General features: G+C 39.4%; 1 protein-coding gene across 7 annotated transcripts in view; it reads left to right on the forward strand.

The window, feature by feature from the left end:
- Nucleotides 1-206: 206 nt before the first annotated feature.
- Nucleotides 207-24,693, forward strand: part of MTA3 (metastasis associated 1 family member 3) — a 144,195-nt gene continuing 119,708 nt past the window's right edge. For 3 of the 7 annotated variants that reach the window (XR_015708583.1, XM_087776207.1, XM_087776209.1), the window contains exons 1-4: nucleotides 968-1,071; nucleotides 3,217-3,284; nucleotides 5,177-5,270; nucleotides 24,143-24,269. Coding sequence is in view for 6 of the 7 variants with exons in the window: in XM_087776207.1 (XP_087632333.1) it covers nucleotides 1,044-1,071; nucleotides 3,217-3,284; nucleotides 5,177-5,270; nucleotides 24,143-24,269 (317 nt within the window). In the remaining variant the exon portion in view is untranslated. Of the gene's footprint in view, nucleotides 363-410; nucleotides 632-967; nucleotides 1,072-1,952; nucleotides 2,082-3,216; nucleotides 3,285-5,176; nucleotides 5,271-24,142; nucleotides 24,270-24,693 lie in introns of those variants that run through there. The other 4 variants (XM_087776211.1, XM_087776210.1, XM_087776212.1 and 1 more) reach the window with 4 other exon arrangements.

The raw sequence follows: 24,693 nt of genomic DNA on the forward strand, positions 1-24,693 counted from the left end.
GAGTTCCACAGCAGGATCAATTTGTTTGTAAAGCGCATGGATTGTTTGTGATGGTGCGAACTTTGTATAAACACGGGGAAATGGCTTCGCGTTACATCAATATTGATGTTTTTTGAAGCATCCCTTCTCGGATGATTTGTAAGCATCTCCCTCAACGCTTCCTGGCTCCCAGACGAGCTCCTAGATTTATCTTTATCCTGTCGTAGGTGCTTTCTGCTGCCTGGTGCGAGCAAGCCGGCTTCTCCGGAGGGCGGGCGGCTGAGAAGGCCACCGTGCCCGGGGCGCCCCGCCGAAGCCGCCCGCTCGCCCCGCTGCACCCCGCTCCCGGCCGAACACAGGAGCCGCCAGCCGATCCCCAACAGGTGCTGCGCGCACACGCGAGCGCGAGGAACTTTCTCTGGGTCTTTGCTAGGAGTTTCCCAGGGGGAAGGGATCCCTCAGCCGCAGGGGACAAAGCGGCGCCCGGGGGAAAGGCAGCCACCCCGCAAACCCAGAGGGGCCGGAGAGGCGGCGGCAGAACAGCCACCCGCTCCTTCCGGGCGGCGCGGGGCTCCCGAGTTTCGGGACAAAGCGGCGGGAGCCCGCAAAACGTGGCGGGCTCCGGGGCAGGGCGGGCGGCCCCCGCCCTGAGGTAAGGCACCTCGCTCTGTCCCCGCGGGGCGCGGGCAGCTGGGCCGGGGGAGCCCCGCACCCTCGCCTCCCCCGGGGAGGCCCGGCCGCGGCCCCCGCCCCCGCTCGGGCCGCCCCACCTGCGGCCGGGCCTCCGACCCGCCCCGGGGCCGGTGCGCGGGGGAGATGGGGGGGAGCGGTGGGGGGCGGTTGTTTAACCCTTTCCCCGCCGGGCGGCTCCGGAAGCGGCCGAGGCGGCGGCGGCCCCGTGAGGCGCGGCGCTGTGTCCTGTGCCCGGGCGGGGAAGGGTGGCGCAGGGTGGGGGCGAGCGCGGGGCGGGGGGGCCGCGGGAGCCGCTCCCTCCTTGCCCAGCCCGGCCCGGCAGAGGCGGCGGGAGGAGGAGGAGGAGGAGGAGGAGGGCGCAGAGCGCAGACATGGCGGCCAACATGTACCGAGTGGGAGGTATGTGGGAACGGGGCAGCGCCTGCCCGGCGCCGGGGGGCCCCGCGCCCGGCAGCGGGGACGGGGCCTGGCCGAGGGGCCCCGCCGAGCCGCGGGCTGTGCGCGCCGCGCCGGGGCGAAGAGAGGCGCACCGGTCCCCTTCGCCTGCCGCGGCCAGCGCCATGGCTCTGAGCGGGGCGGCCAGGCCCGGGCGGGAGGCGGCAGCCGGTCCCGCCGAAGGGGCCGCCGGGCCCTCCGCGGAGCGGAGGGGGAGGACGCAGGTTCCTCCCCCGCCGGCCCTGTGCGCCGGGTGGGAGGCCGGCCCCCGCCGCCGAGGAGAAGGGCAGCGCCGCCCTCCGCGGGGAAGGGGGGAGCGGCGCCGCCGGCTTCCTGCCCCTTCGCCGCGGCGCGGTCCGAGCATGGCCTCCCTTCGTGCCTCGCCTCCTTCCCCGGCGGGCGGCGGAGGGGCCGACCGGCGGGCCGGTGCACCGCAGCCGGCTGGCCCGCCTGCGAGGCGAGCGAGGGGCGGCCTACCGGGGCCCTGCGCCCCCGGCCCGGGGGCCTGCCTCGGCCCAGCCCTGCCGCCGCTGCGGCCTGGCGGGGCCCGGGCGGCGTGGCGCGGGCGGCCGGCGCCCGCCCCGGGGGGCGCCCGGCGGCGCTTCCCTCCGTGCCGTTCCCCTGCCCCCGCTCCCTCCCGTTAACGGCGGAGTTTCATCTCCCCGGGGTAAACAACAAATCCGGCTGCGTAACCGGGGGATTTCTGTCAGCTTTTCTGCTTACCGACTGACACTTAGGCGGTAAAACACGGCAAGCGTTTCTTTTCCAGCCCCTCAGCTGTCGAAATAGGCACTGATAACTTTCCGCTGCCCTCCCTTGCGGAGGGAGCGTGGCAGCGTTCCTCGCGCTGTGGCTCAGGTGCACGGCGCAAGTGAGGTGTTCAGTACCTGGTGCTCACAAATGGCTTGTCTCCTCCTGCTCTCTCCTCAGCAGCCTGAGCTGAGAGCGAAGCTGCAAGGAAATGAGGGGTGATGGTAGGTTGAATCTCTTTCTGCTTCTCTTTTGAGAGATGCTGATCTATCCACAAATCGTCCATCTGCGTACTTCTTCATTAGGGCATTTAGATTGTAATCTCATCAGCCTTTACTGATGAAAGTAATCCTTCTTGGAGCAGGGCTGTTGAAATCTGGGTAGGGTTTGCTTCTTAGGTCATGAATTCTCAATTTTTTTTGTTGTAATCTTAATAAGCAATTGCGAACACTACCCAGAGATCATATTCTTTCTTTAGAGCTAAATGAGCTACCTGAGGCTCTGTTTCACTGTAACGTGGTGTTAGAGCACTGCAGAAGAGTTTTACACATTGTTATGGTCCCCCCGCCCAATTTTTTTAAATGAAGTTTGCAAGGTGCGTGGTGCAGAAGTCAAATATCAAATGTAAAGTGTGGTTAGCATTTGGCAGGTACTTTTTCATTTGATGAAAACAAGTTTTGAGAAAACTATAGAAGGAAATGCACTGCGTGTCAGTTCTTTATATGTTACATGGGAGCGGCTTTCAGGATATGAGTAAACTTCCATATACTCTATGAAAATATTTTTATGTTAATGATGCTGTAAGAGATTTTTGTCCTGGAAGAACCTCACTAACCTCATGACTACTACTGCTTGATATAGTTTGCACGTTACTGAACAGAGATGACAACAAAAGCAAGTATCCTAAAATGTCCATCACTCATTTGGACAGCTGTACTACAACAGCACCTAATAATAAATGTGAGGTAGCATATCTTACAGAAATATTTTTCTCCACAATATAGAAACTCACTAAAGTGCTCGATTCTTGAATCTTCCCTGATTGGTTGTGAGAAACCACCACTTTTATATCAAGATTTATGAAGCATGTGGATTACTGAACTACAATGTAAGCTCCAACACAAGGCATTTAGCTTTATTTCAGCATGATTGTTAAAGCACGTGTAGGGCAGTTATAACAAGAATTTAGGAACAAATTACGGTAAATCTCAGTAGAAATACCTCACTGTCTTGACATTTACTAAGAAATCTCAGCTTTTTAACAGCTTCTAGGTTTAGAAGAAAATTTTTGCACTAATAATGATAAGCTTTTATGTATTATGTTTTAGTATTTCAAGATCTTTCCTTTTTTCATTGCAGATTATGTTTATTTTGAAAATTCTTCCAGCAATCCATATCTCATTAGGAGAATTGAAGAACTTAACAAGGTACACAAGTATCTAAGATTCTTGCTTAACCGTTGACAACAGTCAGTGTGCTTTTCAAAAACTGAGAATTATTTCCATCCCATAAGATTTCTATTGTGGTAGAATTTTCTGGGTCTTTTGGGTTTGTGGGTTTTTTTTTACTTTCTTGAGATTTGCTATGTATTTTCTGTATGTTTCAGTTACTGAGATCTTGCTATGTGATATCCTGTAATTCTGCCCTGTTATCTAAGGAAACACCCAGTTGATCATTCCTGGTGAACAGTAGTGCTCTGCTGTAAAAATTCCCAAACGAATCCTATGACTGCTTGAGGAAATAAATGAATTTAATTCTCTCTATGGTGATGACACTGTGAATCCATCTGGAATGATAGTGATCGTGTAATGTGTCTGCTTTTGGATGTTTGTGTAAAGAGCTCGTAGGTATCAGTGAGACTTTGCAGTAATCAAATAACAGAATATGAGACTTCTGTGGCTGGTTATTGCTCTGCTTATTGGCAGCTGTGAATGAAGGATGGGCTTTTGAATAGAAATAGAGACTGTATTCTCTGTCTTTATCCTGAGTGTATTTTTATAAAAAATGGAGGCTTTTCAGAGTGTCATTTTGGGGAAAGCATGATTATTTTTCTTCATTCTTGTACTACTAAGAATGGTGTGGTGGTTTGTTTTTTTTTTTTTTTTTAGCATGGCATATTTTTACTATTCCATCAAGCAGTATTAAAACTTACAGATACATTATGTCAAAAGTTAATGATCAAAATGCCTATTGTGATATAAATAATAATAAAGTTTTTTTTTCCCTGTGATTAGAAAGTAAATTAAAAAATTGGTGACCTGCAAACAGTTTTATTAATGCAACATAACACTACTCCATAGCAGACATCAAACACATTATCTGTTAGTGCTGTCCAACACAACATCCACTGAACTTGTGCATGGCAAATCATTTTTGACTTTTATTGGAGAAGAATATTTTTTATTGACAGTAATTGAAGTGATTCCAATCATGTTCTGAATGTAATGTTTATTATCTTTAAACTGCATTGCTATAATTTAATCTTGCTTGTGTATGGTAGAGGAGAGTCATGTATTGATTTTTTTTTTTTTTAAGAGAGTTTCAAGGATATAGTCCAGATATCTTAATTGTGAATTATGTGCTTTCATGTGTTAAAGGTGTTGAGCAAACATGGAGATGCTACGCAAATGTGTAATGAAATGCTCTGGTTATCTTTTTACCACAGATAAGATGCTTTCTTTTTTTTTGGGTAAGAAACTTAATTAAAACATGCAGTGCCAGCTCTTGAGTTTTAAATAAGTAATTCAAGGTAATGAACTAATTTTGTACTTTTAATAAAAAGAAAGAGGGTACAGTTCTTCAAATATTAGTAGATTCTTTACATTATCAGGCTAAAGAACATGATCCCTGTAATGAGTCATGAAAACAACTATGAACTAAATAGCTTTTTTTATCTTATGAGCTGCAGTGAATTTTCAAATAAACCATGTTATATTAAATATGATGCCAAAAAAAATGCCAGAGTACTTTGAAATATACATTTCTGTCTAAAGCTGGCTTGCAAAGAAATGTTCACAAGCTTCTAATACTTCTTAAGGATACTTATGTTAACATGCTACTGGCATAACATCTCCAAACAGTTGAATAATATATAATTTTTTAGGACTAAATAATTATAATCAATACTGTTATCTGGTCTGAAATTGATACTGGCCTGTGTCAGGAAGTTTTTACTTACTTGAGTAATTCTGTTGATTTCAGCCTGACTGATCATGTGAGAACTACTAATATGAGAGAGAATTGCAAGCAGAGGGCATTTAATTTGTATTACTCAGTTGAGGAAGGATACATCCTGACTTGATTTATCTTTCTTTTGTAGACTGCCAATGGAAACGTGGAAGCAAAAGTGGTGTGTTTTTACAGGCGAAGAGATATTTCCAACAGCCTTATAATGCTTGCAGATAAGCATGCTAGTAAGTAGATTGTATAGGGCATTTTTTCTTTCTATCACAGCCTGTTCAGTTTCTGAAGCTACTTAAAATGGCATTTCTTTGGTATGTGGAATATATATTTATATCAGGCGCTAATTAATATCCAGTTAGATGCCTTATCTGATGCTGGCCCTGCTCCTAGTAGTTGCTTCCAGGACTTAAGTTAAGCTGTATTAAAGTGATTGAAAGTTTCCGTTTGAAAAAAAAGAATATATTTTTTCATCTGGAAGATACAGCTGTATTTCTTCTTTTATGTCAGAAGCAAATCTTGGGTGTAAGTCGATATAAGCTTAAGAGCATTTGTGAGGATTTTATTTGACTTTTTTGAGTTAGACATAAATGCGTATTGCTTACTGTAAAGAATGAAATGTATCATTGGAGACTGAAAATCACTGGAGATTGTGAAATAGCTCTTATGTGCATTTATGCTAAATGTAGATATTAATCAGTAAAATAATAGTAAGCATAATGTCTTTGGTTTTGCAGAAAAGCAACACGTAGTAATAGGGAAAAAGTCCCATTTTCATCATGAACTTAACTTTTCTTGGTAGCTGCCATTTGGTCTACAACTGAAATATGATATTTTTCTGTAACTTTGTAATTAAAAAATACAATTCTGTAGACAAAAACAGAACCTAAAAGACTGAGATGTTTGAGAAAATAGTTATTTGCAAAATATTGCACTCATGTTTATAAACAACTGAAGTGTTAAATATGTCAACATCCGGTAAATTTCTTGCCATATACTGTTAAATAACATGTTGATTGTAAACGATATTTGAGTTTTCAAAAATAATATATGAATAAGTGACATAGAGATTATAAATCTCTGTTCTCTAATTTATCGGATTGAATCTCTTTAAAGACATTACCTAATGCTACATTTTGCATGCAGATATATGTTGGAGTAATTAAGCGCATAAAAAAATACCTTACAATTTGTCTAAGGTCAAATTCTGATAATTTTATTCATACAAGTACTGTTAGTGAAGAGAAACAGCCCCCTTTTGGCTTTCATTTTATTCTTTCATTGGTCCTAGAGAAGTGGAGGTGATTTGAGTACACAGAGTGAAGTACTAGCTTGGTTTTTAAAGAAAGAAGATATATCTTGCTTATGTTCTAAGGGAATGATGTATTAAAATGTTTTTCTAATATAGTCGGGTATGCTTTATAATTATTGGTGACCTATTGCATGGTAGTCTGCCCCCACAATCATTACAGTCTTTTGAGTTCTTCCGTATTAAATATATAGAAACATAGAACTTTCAGTGAGCTTCACTAAGCTTTCCAGCACTTTTTTTTTGTTTTTCTTTTGTAATGGAGGGGGCAGGGAGGCATGAAAAGGATAACAATTTTACTGGAAATACAGTGTTTTTCATTTGATTTTTAAAACATGAATCTTGTAAATTTTTTTGGTTGGCTTATTTTTTGGAAGAGGGTATGTTAGTTCTGTGGGCATTGTTCAATTTGGAAAAGTGAATAAGATTTGTCGGTTTCCTTTGTGAGTTTTAGATTGCTGTTTTGTCAGCACTTTGATAATAAAGGACTTGTTGATGGTCTGTTGCTCTTCCACTATAGTATACTAGGGGTTTGTTGGTGTCAGTAGAAGTACCATGGAATCTTCCATCACGTTTTCTCTATTGAGATTCTCTTGCTGTTTTCTAGTGAGAAAATGGAAATGTAATTTCTAGCTGATTCAACAAGCATCTTTAGAATGCCTCTGTCTCACAGGTTGTAAATTTTCTAACCCAGCGTTCTTATGGATTAGATTTCTCTGTGGATGTTTTCTCTGCACATGATGTTTTCTTTCTGACCAATCTGTGGAATCTGTACAGCTAAGTTATCTTATGAGATATATGTTACAGTTACAGGGGACAGCACATAGTGAAGGATTGCTCGCCTGGATCTTCGTACAGCTCATACAACAGATGTAGTTAAATGTCAAATCAATTTAAATGTTTTGATTCTGGAATACCACAGTGTTCTGTTTAAAAATATGATGTATGTAAACAAAATATTTGTGTATTTATGAATTGAATGTTTTGGGAATGTTTCATATAGCTAAACATGTTGATGCTTCAACACTTCTACCTGGTTTGTTATAAAATAAATGCTAAAAGAAACTAGTTCCTTACAGAATGGAAATTCTAGTTCAGTCACTGGTTACTCCGCTGTATGTGTCTAGAGAAGTCTTTTTAAGTATAAGATCTGCTTGATCTTTTCTAATGACATTTTATATTGCTAGCAATTTTTTTTTTTCTTTATGATAGAGAAAACTGTCCCGAATAATGCACTTTTGAAGATTTTGGCAGGTGGGGATTGGGTTTTTCTGGGTGACGCTTCAATTTTTGAAGGTTGCATTTTGTGATGTAGGTATGGTCCCATTTAATAAGAGAAGAAAATAGCTTTGTAAGAATATATTTTGGAACTTCACGAACAAATTTTTGATAACTTGAAAAAGTTTCAAAACAATTTTAGAGAATGTTTGGGAAAAATGGAATGAAGTAGATCTGTGACACGATCACTGGTAAAGAGTCAATATACTGTTTGGGGGGAGGGGGGGAAGGGGACGGACGTTGTTTGGTTTTTAAGTTGTCTCCAAAAAAGTTTCAGGATATAAAAAGAAATTGGGGGGGGAATCAAGTTTTCCTTAGGCCGTTCTAAAATACTCGTGTACAAAGGGGTTCCCTTGATCTCAAAGCATCTGACACTAATCTGTGAGGAAATTACATTTCCTCCCTTTTTTTCTCTGGTGTTTCTGGTGAAAGTTAATTAACGAGCATTTTTATTTGTCTACCAGCATCGTGTATGATGTCACTCTAGGTCTGGGCATAGTTCTATAAGCTGACTGTAGCCACTGAAATCCAGGGGTTTGTAATGTTTTATGGGTCCTTGAAGACATGACATTTTTCCCCTTTTGATTTCTGGTATTATAAAACAGAGTTTATGATAAGGCTAATTTGAAAGCCAAAACAAAATACTGGCCAAGATCAGCTTCTTGATCCTGTGCAGCCTCCTGAACTGAGTAGGGGAGTTCTGTTGGAGTGTTAACACCCACTGGCTCTTAGGTTGTAGCCATTACCGTAGGGTCACTGCGAGGGGGTCATTCCTTTCTTCATGCGGCAGAGTAAGGCTTACTTTATGGGGAAAAGAAGGAAAAGAGATGAATAGAAGACAGCAGGCAGTACAAGAGCTATTGCAACAGATGACTGAAGTACATAAGCAAATGAACTTGGAGAGACGGGACAAAAACACTCAGCTCATTAAAACGGGTGAAGCAAACATAAAGGGGTGGCTTCGAGATGTTTTCTAACCAGCTGGTGTGATTGAATGGGAAATTGCCAACTGTAGCTGGATCTATAAAATTTAGATGATCCTTTATCTAAACTGGAGTTGATGTAAATATTTTAGGGCAAGGTTTTAGTAGCTGGGGAGGGGGGACTATACTGGCTCTCTGTACCAGCACTGGGTTTGGGTTACAGTGAAGGGCTCAACTTCTGTATTTCCTTCTTTTGGAATAGGTTTATGCACTGTTACTTTCTTGAAGCTGAGTAGGGTGGCCTTGAGTGCATGATGCTATTTTTTACAGTTCTTTACATTTTAATTTTTTTATCTGGTTATGTGCTGTCATGTAATCCTAAGTCTGAAGTCATTCTCTTATTGCAACTTCTGAAACAGCTTTTTGCCTAGTCAACCACCTAGAGAGGTTATAAAAAAAAAAATAATTCCTGTTGTCAGAGGCTTTTGTCTTCTGATTTATTAACAGAGCTTGCTTTGACTTAGGTGTGCTGAGCTCCTGACTAAATGCCCAGAATGTTTCTGGGTCTATGATAAAGCCCATGCACTATGTATTTTTTTCTCATTAACAAAATAGATGCTCTTGTGCATGAGACAGGAGTTAATTAAAAAAAAATCTGAGGCACGTTGGTTTCGGTGACCGAGAGATCAAAGCTAAAACTGAGATTTTTCTAGATTACAGAAGCTGTAGTCAAAATCTCCTTTTTTCAATCTCAATTGCTTTCTGTAGAGATCACTTACTGGCTTTACTTCTCATAGTTGCACTTTCTTTAGGACTTCTCTTAGCATTCAGCTCTTGAACAGTCAAGTTTCATGTCATATTGCTTTGCAAAATGGTGTTTCTGCTACAGAATTTTTGTACACGATAGATTTCTAGGAAGAAAGGAAGAGTCCTGCTAGTGGTCTAGTGATTTCTGTACTCAGTTCTGACCTTGGTATGTCACTGATGTATTGTGGTCAGAAACAAATCAAGTATTCTGTCTATACTTACATCTGTACTACAGATAAAGAAACTTTTATCTGTAAAGTAATTATCTTACTAGAAGTTCTTACTAAGGTTGGTGAAAAATATTTAATATACCAACACATTTTTATAGCTCCCATTAAAAGATCTCAAAGCGCCTTACAAATAATTAGCCTAAAACCTAAGAGTTTATTTTGTATATTAATGTCAAGAATGTTCCAACAGTCCTGGAAATGGTTTGATCTTACATAGCGGTTTTACTGTTGTTGAACTCTTACTTTTATGTAGAGATGCTTTGTATTTGTGGAAAAAATAACAATTATTTTGGATATTTTCAATCTACATTAGTATCATCATAATTGCCAAACATTCCAGATGCGTCCAAGAGAATGAAGCTGTTAATATTCCATCTGATTTTTGGAAAGCATTTTATTTCAGTAGAGCAGCAGGCTAGCAGGTAGCATAGAAGGTGGCAAGAAAATAAACTTAACTTGAGAAATATTGTTTAGTAAATTTAATAGTAATGCAGATTAGTCATTAATATTCCCAAAGATAGACAAAGCTGAAATGTGAATTCCTTTCATATGTCATCAGGTTTTTTAATATATGGTTGCTGTTGCATAGTGGTATTCTTAATACTCAATTCCAGGAAAAACACATGAGAGTTTTTCCTGCCCTCTTCAACAATTGAAGAAATACAGAAAGTTTCATTTTTCAGTATTTTTCTCAAGTGTGCATAGAACTAAACCAGGAATATGGCAAATCAGGTATTCAATCTGTAAGAAAAAAAATTACGTGTGTGTGGAGACCCTGGGGGTTCAGTAAAGAACTCCAGAGTAAAATGCCTAAAACCCTTTGTGTTGTTCAGTGTTCTTTTCTTTTAGTCACATATTTGACTCCAGACATTTATAACCTAGTATTACTGGGTTATTTTTGCCCGATCAGATGATAACCAAAAACTAACTTTTTTTTGTTTGTTTTTGTTGTGGTTCTTTTTCATCATAGTAGTTCTTGTACATCAAACTAAAAGGCTCTTATTTAGAAAGGATATAATGTTTCTTTAATCACAGTCCCTTTTTTAAAAAATCGCTTTAAGATGAGAGACTATTACTTAATTCAAATCATATAATGTTTTAGCATAAAAAGTGTCTTTTCACTGGAGATTTTATTTGAAACCTTAAATTGGCTTTTTTTTGGTTCCATTAGTTCCCTTGAATACCTATTGTCTTCACAGCCTATGTTTAGTTAAAAGCACCTTTGGTCAAATCAGTGTGAGAGACAAATGCTAATTCTTCCATTGCATATGATCCATTTTCTCCACCTTCATAATTTTAAATGTTTAAATAATTCATACTTTTTTTTTTTTATCGTGGTGAGTGCTTATATTGGTATATCCTCCATATAAGTTCCAGGGAATAAATTAAGATGGTTTATTCGCTCTACTAGTAGTGCTAGTAGAGATTGGCACCTATCCTACAGGAAAGGCTGCTCAGAGGCAGAGAGAGTTCTTAGTTACTCTTTCAAGGGAATTGAAGTTTAAAGAGCTGCCTGTTTAGCAGTGCTCTTTTGAATGAAAACATCACTGTATTGCATTGGTCTTGTTACGAATAAAACAGAAACAAAACTTTTGTTTTGTCTTATTTCTGGTCCCCTGAGTGCAAAAAAAAAAAAGAAGTCTTTAGAGCTCAAGAGTTCAGTTGATTTGTCTCTCTAACAGTATTGCGTAAGTGGCTCTTCCATGGAATTTAGTGGCTTTTGGAAGGTTTTCCCTTAGGTTATCGTTCGTGTTTTAATTGCACTAGGTGAGAAGGCCTTTTCCTTGCTTGCTGTTAAGAACAGCTCTCTTGATATTACCTTGGGATGAAGAATGCCATTTTTCTGGATGTTAGATAGAAGGGACAGAAACTAATGAGTAGAAAGGCAAAGATGGGAATCAAAGATAGGAGAATCTCTTGGAAAATTTATAAGGAAGAAGGCGGCTTGGCTGCCAGATATGCCTGAGGAGTGGGTGAGCAGACTTGTGTAACTGGTTCAGTGAGATACTGCCTTCCTAATCTCAAGGCTTCTGTAATTATAAACTAGTGTCTGTTTGCAGCTTAGTGTCGTGTGTGTGTGTCCGTCTGTCCCCCCGTGAGTACTGAAGAATTAGGACAAAATGATTTTTGACCTCACATATCTACACTCTTTTCTTTGAGGAAAAGACAAGTCTTTCAGAAGTCTCTGTCTGAGAGCAAGCCATCAGAAGACTCTTGGGTTTGCTTTGAAGTGGGGTGGGGATCAGAGACAAAACCAAATACAGTAAGCCAGGAAAGTTTAGGAGAATGTGTTCCAATGGCTGTTTTGCTCAAGACGGGAGTTTTACATGTTATACTTATTTGCAGTCAACTAATAGAGACATCTAAACTAAGCACTAGCAAATTCAAGTATGTTATGTTACTTCTGGGTATCCTGAAGTCTGTGATGTGGGTGAGACACAGCTGAGGGGGACCATTTAAGTATGATACAGATAAGGAATTCTTTAATCAGTGGCAGAGTAGCTTTTATGCTGAGGTATTTTTATATTATTGTAACTATCACTTTCGCTGAAAATGAGCTTGAAGAATAGCGGTTTTTTTGTGAGGAAGACATGAACTTTTTGATCTCCTGAGACAAGGGAACATGAAGTTTTCTTTAATTTACCCAAGGGAATGCCTTCAGTTGTAATTTATTTGGAGAGGGGGAAAAAAATTTCAGAACTCGCTGAAATAGAGAAGGCCTTGTCCAAAATTACACCCTTGTCACCAAGGAGAAACTTGTCTCAAGGCTCCCAATTATCCTTTTCAAGGGCACTTTGGGTAGTCTCATAAATTGTGTGTTTTGTTCATTTGATTTTTGCGCAAGAACTGCATACTTGTGAATTTTTTTTTCCCTCAACAGTAAAAGCAATAAAGAAGCAGTAACGAGGAGCTTTTTGCTTCTGACAATATCTGAGCCTTCTTTTTGTGAATGACATTTTAGAATTAGTAGTTAACTGTAGTGTATATTGTCTCATTAATAAGTTTACTGTCAGCTCTAAGTATCTTGTGGAATTATTAACTGCTGTGGCCGTTCAGACTCTTCCATTGGTGAAGAATGTCTTGTTATATTGTGAATGTTAATGATCTTCTCTTAATGGAGTGAATGGATTTCCAACTAAGTTCATAATTTTAGAAGTTCTTAGCTCTGATGGAAAACTTGCATAAATAAATTTTTTTCGCCTGAGTGTATGTGATCTGCATTTGGGTATGTAGGATTTTGCCCATATAAAAATATTGTCCACTCCATGCAATTAGTTTGTATAATGGCATCTGAATTTTTGCATGAACTAGAAAACTAGCTAGTAGCTGCTAGCTTCATCTTTTGGCCTCTTAAGAATAGATTTATAATTTTGGGTAGCCATACTAAGGTTTTTTTGTTAAATTCAAAAATCTTATTTTCTGAACATATAATTTAAAAGGCCTGAACTCATTGCTGCCAGTCTCTGTGAATGTTAAAACAAGCTCAAACCAAGATCTGGATTAAGTCTGTGAGTTTGCTGTGGAGAGTGGAAAGCTGCAAAATATCACTTCGTATTTATGCTTAAAAGTGTTTAATAGATATCTGAAATTCAGCTTTTATTTTTATTATTTAATTATTGAAATTATTTATTTAGTATGTTTCTGCAGTAGGGAGGGACTCAGTGGGGTACAAAAGAAGGTGGCACTTTTTTGAGCTCTACTCGAAAAATGAGTTCTTCACATTTGAGTTGTTGGAAGGAGATAGCATTCACAGAAAACTTCCAAGGCAATGTGCGTTCACTGTTTCCCTGGGTTCCTTAGGATTCATTTCCCAATGATAAAGTTTAAATACGTGCAACAGTATTACTGTACTTCGTGTTCTGTGTTTCTTTTGATTTGTGGAAAACATGTAACTGTCATCTCTCAGCTGCTAACTTTTTCTTGCCTCCTTAATGTTCGTTAGTTGTGCAGGCCAATGATCCTACACTGTTTTCTTGATAACCTCCAAAATAGTAGTAACATTTAAGTTGATATTATCGATCATAATTTTTTGTCTTACGAAGATAAATAGGATGTTTCACGCCTCCTAGATTTCCCTAGTTTCAGATGGTTCTACTTTTTTTTTTTCCTTGGCTTGTAATTTTAAGTGACTCTTCCCACTTTCTCCCCAGGGCACCCACACTGTACCAAAGCACCTGAGGCATAAATTTTAGTCTACAAAAACATTGCTAGGTTATCTCTATCTGTAAAGCTCCAATTAGAGATGCATTTTACATCTTCAAAGAGTTCTCTGATAGTCTAATTGAATCAGTAGTTTATATCATTTACAAATCTGAATGATGTAAACTCACTATTAATATAGAAAGACTTTTTTCCCATCATGCAGTGGCAGTTAAATGTATGAATCGGGGATCAGGCTTGGTGGTTTAAAGGCTTACCAGCAGTAATTCTTGAATGTCTGTATCATACATCAGAGTGAAGTCTGCAGTACTTGTCCTCCGTAATACTCTGCATGCCTGTAACTTCACACATGATGATACGGATGGAGCTTATTAGCTTGGGCAAAGCACTGTGTGAGAATGAATATAGTGCTTCCTACCCAAGCTGATTCATGCAGTGCTGAGTATATAGTGTGAGATATTATGGAAAAGGTAGAAGAGATGAGATTAATATGTAAAGTACTTCTGTGGTTTGTCTGTAAACTCTGTTAAATGTAGCCTACACAAATAACAGGGTATGGGCTCAGAGTTACTGTATGTGTTGAGTTTGACATGCCCCGAACTACATGGAGTATCAGAGTGGGTGGCTGGAATGGCTGTGCTATTTGGAGAGGTGAATTGTCTGTTTGATCAATACTTTTGTTTTTCCACTCAGCTACTGTTTGTAACCCTGTATGAACAAGGGAAGATTTGTAGCGTGAACCTGATTTTGATTCTGATTTTGATGTGCTACACAAGTGCTTCTGCAAGGATCCTTGCAGAGAGATGTTTCATACTAATGTAGAATACATCACTCCCATGAGCAAAAGTTTGAGTGGTAAAAAGTGCAATTTTTTTCAGTAGAAGCCTGTTCTACGTTATCAAATTCCTAAAAGACACTGGGGAGCAGTTCATTTTGACTGTCACCCACTGTCTGAATCCAAAACTTGTTTGCAGATTTATCATGGTACGTAAGATGTCTTATCTGTGCACATTGCGTAGTTGCTGGGCTATGCATACAGAACTATATATGCATACATCCAGAGGTTATGTAAGTACGTGTGCATTTTCTACTTCTGCAACAGGTTAAGCATCTGTCAAAAAAACAGCACAACTAAATTAGCAGTCTTCCCATTTTTGATATGCCGAGTGATTGGCTTAAATTTTCATTTGTCTGTTCTTGTTTCGGTGAAGGATTGTGACAGTGATATGCAATGCTGAAGAGAGTCATGTTTCAGTTTCCTGTATTAAAAGTGCAGCTTTGTTTTGGTTTAAACCAGTGCAGAAATTGTTAGTGTTGGCAGGGTCAGTGACCTATAACCTAGTCCTACAGGGTACTGTGGTCCTTTGCTATGTGACAGTTCCTTTAGGCCAGATCCTTTGACTGATGCTGCTGTCAGGAGTGAAATCCTGATGCTGTTATTCTCAGTAGGGCCTCAAGGGGCCAAGGACTCAGTTGCCAAGCATCAGACAAGAAAAAGGGCTTTGATATATGGCAGCTTTTATTTTTATTTTTGCCTTAAAAGGGTGACTAGCTTTCTATACTTTCATAATGTTTTTGCCTTTTTTTTTCTGTTTTTAATTTTTTTCTTAATAAGAGGTAAAAAAGCCAGAATCAGAATACTGAACATTCAACATGTATGAAGTGAATAAATTATAATTTTTGGTATTTTCCTTGATACTATAACAAACATGGTATACAAATTTGTTGCCTACAGAACAAAGTACTGAGAGTAGAAGAAAAACTTTATTAGTTTACTCAACCTTTATTTCCATTTATTTAAAAAAAAAAAAAAAGGCAAAAAGGGCATATGTATTAAAGATTTGACTAGTTAATGCAATGTGATGTTTATTCTTATGCTGTTTTGTTTGTTTTTTTCCCACCGGCAGCAGAATTAATAAATTAAAAGGCTTTAATAATTTGAAGTGATACATATATTCATATTTCTTTATACTTTTCTCAGTTCATATGTATAGTTCTTATTAATTAGAATCTTAAGATCTCTGTGCATGCAGCAAGGAAAAAATATAGACTGGAAGATGAATCTCTAGCATAGCTGAAGATGGAAAAAAAATGAACTTTTAAGTCTTACACAGACCATCAGAGTGAATGAACTCTTCCTGCTTGTTTCATCAGATCTATAAACAGAAAAGCTCTCTTACCGTGCAGGCGTTGAGCAGACATTATCTTGGATAACATTCTTCTTGTTTTAAAATCCTGCACATAGAGTTTTAATGTGTCTTGGTTAGGTTTACTCAAGAACAGGATATACAAATCCTTTTCTTTCTTTTTTTTTCTACTACTTCTTTCCTCCCTGCAAAAAAATCAAACAAAATTCAGCCCTTCTGGAAGGAGATACTGTAGAAGATAAATAATTCCTGTTTTATAAGCAGAATCATATGCCATTCTGAGTAGGGGTAGGAAAGTGCTTGTACAATCTGTGCCTTTTCGTCTCTGCCAACAAATTTTGAAAAGCTGTTCACCTGCTATTGAGGATGTGAATCGTATGTTAGAAAAGCAGTTTAGATCTCTGAAGCTTTGTGGTTGTCTTGTCACACAGTGAAAGAAAAAGCCGGTGTAGATCTTAAATGTGGACTCTGGGTTCTTACAGAAAACTGAAGAGATTTTTCATGTTCTTAGTTCTTGACATCTTTTTTAATATTATTTTTAAATATTTACACTGCATTTTGTTAAGGAGAGGCAATATGCAACTTGTTAACTAACTACATCAGGTACACCTGTTGCCTATTCTAAAGGAAAGACCATCTTGTTTTAACAAGATATTATGAGCAGGTCTGTATGGAAACGGTGAAAATCCAAGTGATGGGAAAAGTTGATAGCATCAGTCTCATGGAAATGGAAGATGCAGATCTCCCTTTTCTCAAAATCAGGTCTAGTAATTATTCACGCAGGTTACATGGCATTGTTGCAGATAGCTTTTGTATTTCTTGAGCCAGATGATAGATTTAAAAAATGATTTCTTGGGCAGCGTCAGATTCCCCATGTGCGCTTTTGCTCTGTGCGTGGTCTGCCAGCCTGGATTTGTGGGTAGAACTAGAACTTTCCACTTTCTTTCCCACCACAGCTCTAAATGTATTTACACTTTGGAAAAAGTACTAATTGGCTTCTGATTCAGCTGATGAGCTTGATACCAGTAATTGGACATTGAAAATATTAATCATATTGCAAATAGTTGTGTCTGTGGCACAATTTTGAGTCTGCTGCTTGCTGCTGCTAACGAGCTGCTTAAAGAAACACTGCGCAGGACTGTTGTTCCACACATGCTGCAACAGGTTGCTGCAGTTCATACGGGTATACACGTGACCAAACACATTTTGAGCCCTGTAACAGGGTATTTGCTCATTTGGAAGAGTTTGCATTTGAATAAGTGAGACAGAAACCAGGTAAGGGGGAGAGAGGGGAAAAATCTAGTTTAGATTTATGATACAGGATTGCCAGCTCTTTCATCATTGCCTGCACGTCATTGTTTTCATTCTTCTATGGGACACTTCTATTGTGTAGTGTTGTCATAAACTAGTTTGCAGTGCTGAATAACAGGGTTAAAAAACTAGTGTGCTTACTGTCACATTTAATTTGTTAGGTTATATTTATTAATGTAGCACATCATGATTCATACTACTTATGAAGTTAATCCTTCTCTGCCTTCCACCCACGAGCTCCTTGCTCTCAAGAATCTCCAAAGCCAGTTATCCAAAAAACCCAACCATCAAGTTTTGGAAGGTGGAGTTTTCTGGTAATGAAAACTGTGATAGTTTTAATGAAATATTTTTGCTACAGGCCTGTGATAAACATGAGATAGTTACCCAGTTGCTTATGATCAACTGTTGTCCTGGGAATTGTTGTTATTGTAACATGCTACTTGGAAGTACTCAAAAAAAACCCTTTTGCATGATTTTAGAAATAATTTTTATTATTGGAGAGTAGGTGTGGCATATTTGTTCTTAATGCTTGTGCAGTGTAATTTTTTTTTTTGTTTTGTGACCTCCTTTAGAAAAATAATGATGAGGCAGTGTGGGAGGATCACCTGTATAATCATCTAAGAAAACTGGATAACCCCTTAGAGGCCACATGTATATCTGTGCTATCCAATAGGAATTAAAAGTACACCTGTTCCCTGTAGACACAACCGATAAGTTGGGTTTTTTTTTCCCTACCTGCAGAATTGTTCAGATTCACACTTTCAATAGTAATATGCTATCTAAATGACTCATAATCCATGCAAACTGTGCGTTAGATTTCTAATCCTATCTGACAGTAACAGCAAATATCAAATTGATGTTACATATTCTAACAGCCATCTGAACATTGTACTAACAGATGTGATGTAAGTAAAGCTAATTAATTCAGCTTTGGTAAACACTTTCTCAGTCAAATTGACAGTATAACTGTGCATAGTCTAGCTCACAAAGTTGATTGAACTGCTTTACTACAGCACTAGGGGGTTGAGTATCACAACTAAGTTAGTACAACACAACATGTGGCAAGAAGCCTCACACAGCTGAGCCAATGGGCCAGCTGCTCACCTAAGAGAGCTCTTCATTCACAGTCTGAGTTGTTCAGATGGTTAGACTTACTGTTTATCTTTTGTACTCATTTTGGCAGTAAATAGATTTACTCCCTCTCCCCCAAAATCTGTATTTATAATTCTTACTGCTGTAGCATCTAACTGCCAAATGAGCACTTGATGTTTTTTGCCACAACCAGCTAAGCTTAAAAGAGACTTACGCACAGCCGTCTTTCCTTTGATGTGTGTGGTAAACTTGCTGCTGTTCAGCATTCTCAGCTTCTTATCTGTAGGTTTTAAAATACGTTGGTGATACCTATGATGTATATAGGTTTTGGGCTGAGTATAGAAGAAAAAGATATACAGGAAAGGAAAAAAGTTTAGAAACTGTTCTGAAAGTAAGGCTTAGTGGCATTCTTTGAACTGAAATCTACATGGATCTAATACAATTTTGAAGGTATTTTAAGAAACTTTGTGAAACTGCTGTAACTCCACAAATTGTGGTAGTGATTTAAATCTCTCCATCTAAGCTTGCATAAGCTGGATGCAGCTGAGCTGAGATGTGGTTTCAAAATTGGAAGCAATTAAGTTTAAGAGGTAGAAGGTTAATGCAACTCAGGTTTTGGTTACACTGCTGATTTAATTCAGCATCAGTCTGTGCTGCTCTTGAGAGGAGTGGTCTTGGTTTTTCCCATTATGTCTTCCCAGTTTAAGTCTTATGTCTGCCTTTTTTGTTTTTTTTTTTTTTTTTTGTGCCAGCGCTAGCGTTTTTGGTAGGCACACCAGGCCAAGGAATTGGAATTGGTCTGGATTAAGGGACAACTAGGTGAATAAAAAACCTTAATTGTATGGTCTGAGTCAGGGGGGTGGTGATTAAGGGTTCATGCTGTGTGTGGAGATGGGATGTGTCTTTATCAGTGACTGGAACAGGCAATGTGGTGCACTCTCATCATGTTCACAGGTGACACCACACTGAGGGGGGATGACCAGGTGATACGCTTGAGGGAAGGGCGGGTAGTCAGGGATTCCTAGAAAGCAGGAGGAATGGTCTGTTGAGAACCTGAAGATATTCAGCAGGGACAAATGCCAAGTCGTGCACCTGGGAAGGAAGAGCCCCTGGCAGGGATACAGGCTGAGGACAGAGGGGCTGGGGGAGCAGCTCTGCAGGAATGGGCCTGGGGGTGCTGGCAGACAGCAACTCCCTAGCAATGAAGTTGGCCAACAGCATCCTGGACTGTATCACCAGGTGTATAGCCAGTAGATCAAGGCAAGTGATTATCCCCCCTGATTATTCAGCACTTGTTGCATCACATCTAGGTACCTCATCCAGTTTTAGGCCCCTGATACAGGAAAGTTGCTGATAAATTGGAGCAAGTTCAGCAGAGGCCACCATGACGGGCGCTTGCCCCTCTAGGAAAGGCAGTGGGAATTGAGCCTGTTTAGTTTGGAGAAGAGGTGGACTCCCAGTGCCTCTGGGGAGGTTACAGAGAAGACAGAGTTGGACTTCTTTGCAGTGACTAAATTGGAACAGGAGTGATTCAGATTAGATATAAGGAGAAGCTTTTTCACTGTGATTGGGTTGCTGGAGAGGTTGTGTGGTCTCTGTCCTCAGAGATCTTCAAGACCCAACTGCATAAAATGCTGAGTAACCTGGGCTGACCTCGCAGCTGAGCCTGTGGAGGAGTTTGTACTAGAGACCTCCTGAGGCCCCTTCCAGCCTGAATTACTCTGTTTCCATGGATCTGTGATCCAGCCAACCTCTAGCTGAAAATAACACTGTCAGCGGTTTGGTGGCAATAGAGGGAGAACTTTCTTTTTCCTTTTAAAACTGAGGATTTACTCCCTCTCCCTGAAAACAGCCTTCAGTGTGAAATTAATCTCTCTTACTTTCTGTTGCAGTAGATGTGGGGAGCACCTGATGGGTTATTTTGACTTAGTTAAGGAAGAGTAATATATTGGAAGAATTTAACTTGTTTGCTAGCTGATGGTTAACTATAGAGTGGTTTGAGTCACATTTAAACCTTCAAGTGTCTTTTAGGATTTTTTTTTTTTAGTTATTTTTAAACCATTTTCTATTAAATGGGTGTATTGTGTTTCTAGAGACTTGCCCTCTGTTTATTTTGATTTTAGTTGTAAAAACAAGCAGTTCTTCCTAGTGGCAAGCTTGAATCATCACATAACTATAAACAAAGACACTGCATACAAAGTTTAGGTGGCATAGACAGTTGTCTTTTCTCATGCTCACTAACAGCACCATTTTCTAACAGTGAATCCCACAAATTAAATGGAAGAGGAAAAAAAAGAGAGTTCACGTTTTTAAAAGTGGTGGTGGATATGTAAAATGAGTGAGGGTTGTAGTTTTTTTCTGGTATCCGTTGCTTGATTGAGTCCGTTAAGTCTTACTTACTTCAGGGGGAAAAAGGGAAAGGGTAAATCTGCAGCACTGCCGCTGAAAGTATCACAAGATCACTCTGGCTTTCAGGATCAAAGTAAGTATTTACAATTGCTGATTAGAAAGCCCATGTATAATAAATAGACCTAAAGCTTTAAAACCTCACTGGAGATGCCTGTTTTTGCTCTCCAGGATTTTTCCTTTAAATAATGAAATATTTCTTGTAAACCAGGAAAAGTACTACAGAACAGCATTATTTTAAACTTCGCCCAAGGCCTAAAGGGGATTGTGTCATTTTCAAAAACTGATTGTATTCATCTTTGTGGTCATACCTAAGACTTTCAAAATATTTTTAAGCTGAACAATTTTAAATCGAATTTTGTTTTCTCTCTAATCTTGGAACAATGAGGCCTGTGTATGTCATCACCATATTGCTCCATTAAAATATTCGCTCACTCTGAGCCATTGCTTTATCTTCCTGAGTGCTGCAAATGTGCTTAGCTTAGTGCTACTTCATGATTTCCTATAGGTACCTTCCATTTCACTCCTTTTGACAGGAATAATCTCTCCTTGGATGGCAAATTAAATTTCACATCTGCTGCAAATCTGAGTCAAAGAGGTGAAGAGATCGCTAAAAGTACTTGAAGTTCTTCACCGCTTTTCTTCTAATAGGTGTTAACGCCTGATCTGTGCAAAAACCTGGTTCCAAAGCAGCTATCTAAAGGTTTGCTCAGATGCAGAATTCTTTGTATTGCTATTAAGCAAATTTAATTTTCTCACTTCTTTATGCTATCCAGTGTTTCCTTCCCTGGTACAGGTTTGTGTTACTGCTGGGGCAAACTATTACTTGTTTTACTAAATGGTGATCCTACTGTTAGCATTGTTTTTATATTAGAACGCTGAAGAAGAAAATTCTAAAATTATCCTGATGATAAATTATATTGTGTTAAGAGTGGAACTGTTCTGGCCATGGTTTGTTCTACTTACTGAGCTTGTCAGAGTAAAACATGTATGTTTTATTTCTAAAACTACAACAGAAAAAGTTACATTCTTTCATGTTTGGGTTTGGAGTGTTTTAAGAGATGTGTCTAAGAGACATTTAATTTCAGCTTCAGGCTCTTGGATCAACACTTTCTTGGCTTATGTAAGATTAGTACAGTAAATATATGATTAAAGTCTTTGTTTTTTAAAAAATTATTTTTTAGTTTAAATTCTTACTCTGAAGGAGTTATTAAGACACTTGAGCATAGGCGTCTAAAGGCATTTTAAACTCTCTGGAATATTGTCTCTGGCTCCCTGCAGCTGCTTTAAAATGGCACATACTCTCCTGTGTTTTGTGCCATATTTGCAGTCAGATGTTTTGAATATGTCAATCTGAAATGGCCCCAGACACCTGTGTTTGGATGCCTAAATTGCTTTCTAGCTGACTGCTTTTTGTCAGCTGTTTTCAGATGGTTGTAACACAGGATTACCTTGGTTTGATATTTTTCAGGAAGGAGAGAGGAAATAAATAGCCAACTGAGAACTTTGGACCTGTAGAATACTACAAGCAGTATGTTTATTAAAAAACAAAACACCCACCCCACCCCCCACCCCCCCCAAAAAAAAAACCAATAAAGCAACCACTGGCATGTCTTGGTATTTTAAGAAGAAATATTAATGCTTGAACTTTGAAATGCAAATGTAGCTTGTAACAGTCAGTTGCTGTAATACAGTTGGACCTATTGATTGCTTGAAATATAAACTTTTTAACATTAATTTCTGTTTTTTTCTTTAATTATTTGCATAATTAAAAAAATGTTTTGCCTTTGCATGGATTTTTTTTTTTAAAGCTTTATTTATTGTTAGTATTATAGATGCCAGAATAATTCTGAACTGAGTTGTGGTCTGACTTGAACCTGTACATGTGTCGGGTGAGGCTGTGGGGTGTCAGGTGAGATCGGGGGAGTGTCTTGTTTTCATTTTTGTTTTTCTTATTCTATTTCTCCACAAAACATGCCAAAACAAGGAAGGTGACTTCGGGGGTCTACAGCAAGATAGACTTAAAGTGTATGGAATTGGGTTGGAAGAAATTGGTTCTATCAGAGTGTATTGTTTATCACTTTTGTGGAAAGAACTATTAGAAGCAGAATGAGCTACACACAGGCATGATTAAAAAAATAAAATAATAAAGTGTTGTATTTGGAGAGAACTGCGGTTGCCATGAGGATACAGGCAGGCTTCATTTTGAGATAGTGTCTGTAGGTTGTTTGTAAAAATGGTTATTGTTGGAAGAGTGGATGAGGTGATCTGTTGTAGGTAGTTATGTGAAATATTATCTGATGCTGAGGTTTCGTTCTTTAATTTCTGAGACATATTTTATAAAGTACACTTGGATTTTGCAGCTGATGGATAATTCAGCAGGTAGAAAATTGCCCAATCTGAGAGAAATTATTAAAGTGTCTGTATTTTTGCGTACAGAGACTTTTTGTCCTTTCTGGGAATCTAGAGGAAGTATAGATGCAAGTCCCACATGTCCCAAGAATCCACTAGGAAGGCATATTTCGGCCATAAAGATCCCAGGGTAGCCATTTTGGAGAGTCTGTCATCCTATGACATGTTAGCAACTGTTCTGAACATTGCTCTTTAACTCTGTATGTGACGCTTTCTAGTAGCTGCTTCTATTTCTTCCTTTATGTTCCCAGTTTGTAGTTGGTTTAAATCTTTAAAGGGGAATGATTGCTTTGGTTTTATCATATATGAGGTAATACTAGAGAATTTCAGATTAGTGTAACTATAAAAGATAGTTTTCAACTGAAAACATCCTTCAAAAAGATCTAAATAATTTACAATTTGCTGTTATAGATGCAGTCTCCTAGGTTAGATAGTGCTGTCTTGCTTGAAATAGAAATAATTTTAAATCTTATTTAAATATGAAAATAAACTGTATTTGTTGTACCTAATAAGGTTAACATAATGGAAGGCAGTAAGCTTTTTCAGTTTTCTTAGACTGCGATTTGGCAGTCTTAGACTGCAATTGTGTTTTAGTAAATTTCTGTTCATAGAACATATGCTTTTCCCCAGGACTTCTGTAAAAGTTTTAGTAATACCAATATCAGCAACAGAAAATCTTGCTTGCTGACCAGTTCTGGTTTAGAAGCACCCCCAGAGAAAAAAACAGATGAAAGAAGATGAAAAAAGAATGAGTAATGTTGTCAGGATTGTTCTTACAGCTATGTGAAAGACATCAACGCGTAGTACAGTAGGAGAGGAGCGTAATTTTTTAAAGAGTTTAAGTAGAAGGTATAGAATTCAAAATACTTAATATTCTGTCAAGTTACATAAACTGTAGTCTTGTTAATCTCATCTTTTCTTTGAAACACTAAGGGAGGTTGCTAAGGGGGTGGGGGAATGTCAAGTGAAATGGCTGCAATGGTGTTATGCAACAGAGTTAATTTCGACCTACGCTCTGCTTCTCTGCAGAAGAAGTTGAAGAAGAGTCTGAAACTACAATTGAGGTTGACTTGACTGATAAACAGAAACATCAGTTGAAGCACAGAGAGCTCTTCCTTTCTCGCCAGTATGAGTCCCTTCCGGCAACGCATATCAGGTAAGAAAAAGTAAATATAATTTATCTGTGTGTTCTGTTGAGGTGGATTGCCTTCCAGTAGCCCACCTGCTTGAACACTTCAGCCTTTATCTTGCAGAAGGATGTGATTGATCACAGCTGAGTTGTGCCAGGTTGTCCCATGAACTGCTTTGGAAGCTTTGGTTTTTCCTTGTGTTACTTCATGTCTGAGCCTTGGAAGGGGCGAGTCTCAGAGCTCTGGCTTGCCCATTAGAGCATCAGTTGATATGATAATGTGGTATAAAGTCAGTCTGTTCCTACTTTGGAAGAGTTGTTTTATTAATTCTTCTTCTGCTGGCCAGAGGAACTTTGACCATTTCGTCTGCCCAGGGAAACCACAGATGGGTTTGGAAAGGAGATGGTGACTCAGTGGTCAGATCTGCAATCCATGGCTGTATGCATTTAA

The sequence above is a fragment of the Nipponia nippon genome, unplaced genomic scaffold (genome assembly GCF_047370975.1).
Source record: "Nipponia nippon isolate SJK-2023a ecotype South Korea unplaced genomic scaffold, ASM4737097v1 scaffold_4, whole genome shotgun sequence".
NCBI lineage: Eukaryota > Metazoa > Chordata > Aves > Pelecaniformes > Threskiornithidae > Nipponia > Nipponia nippon.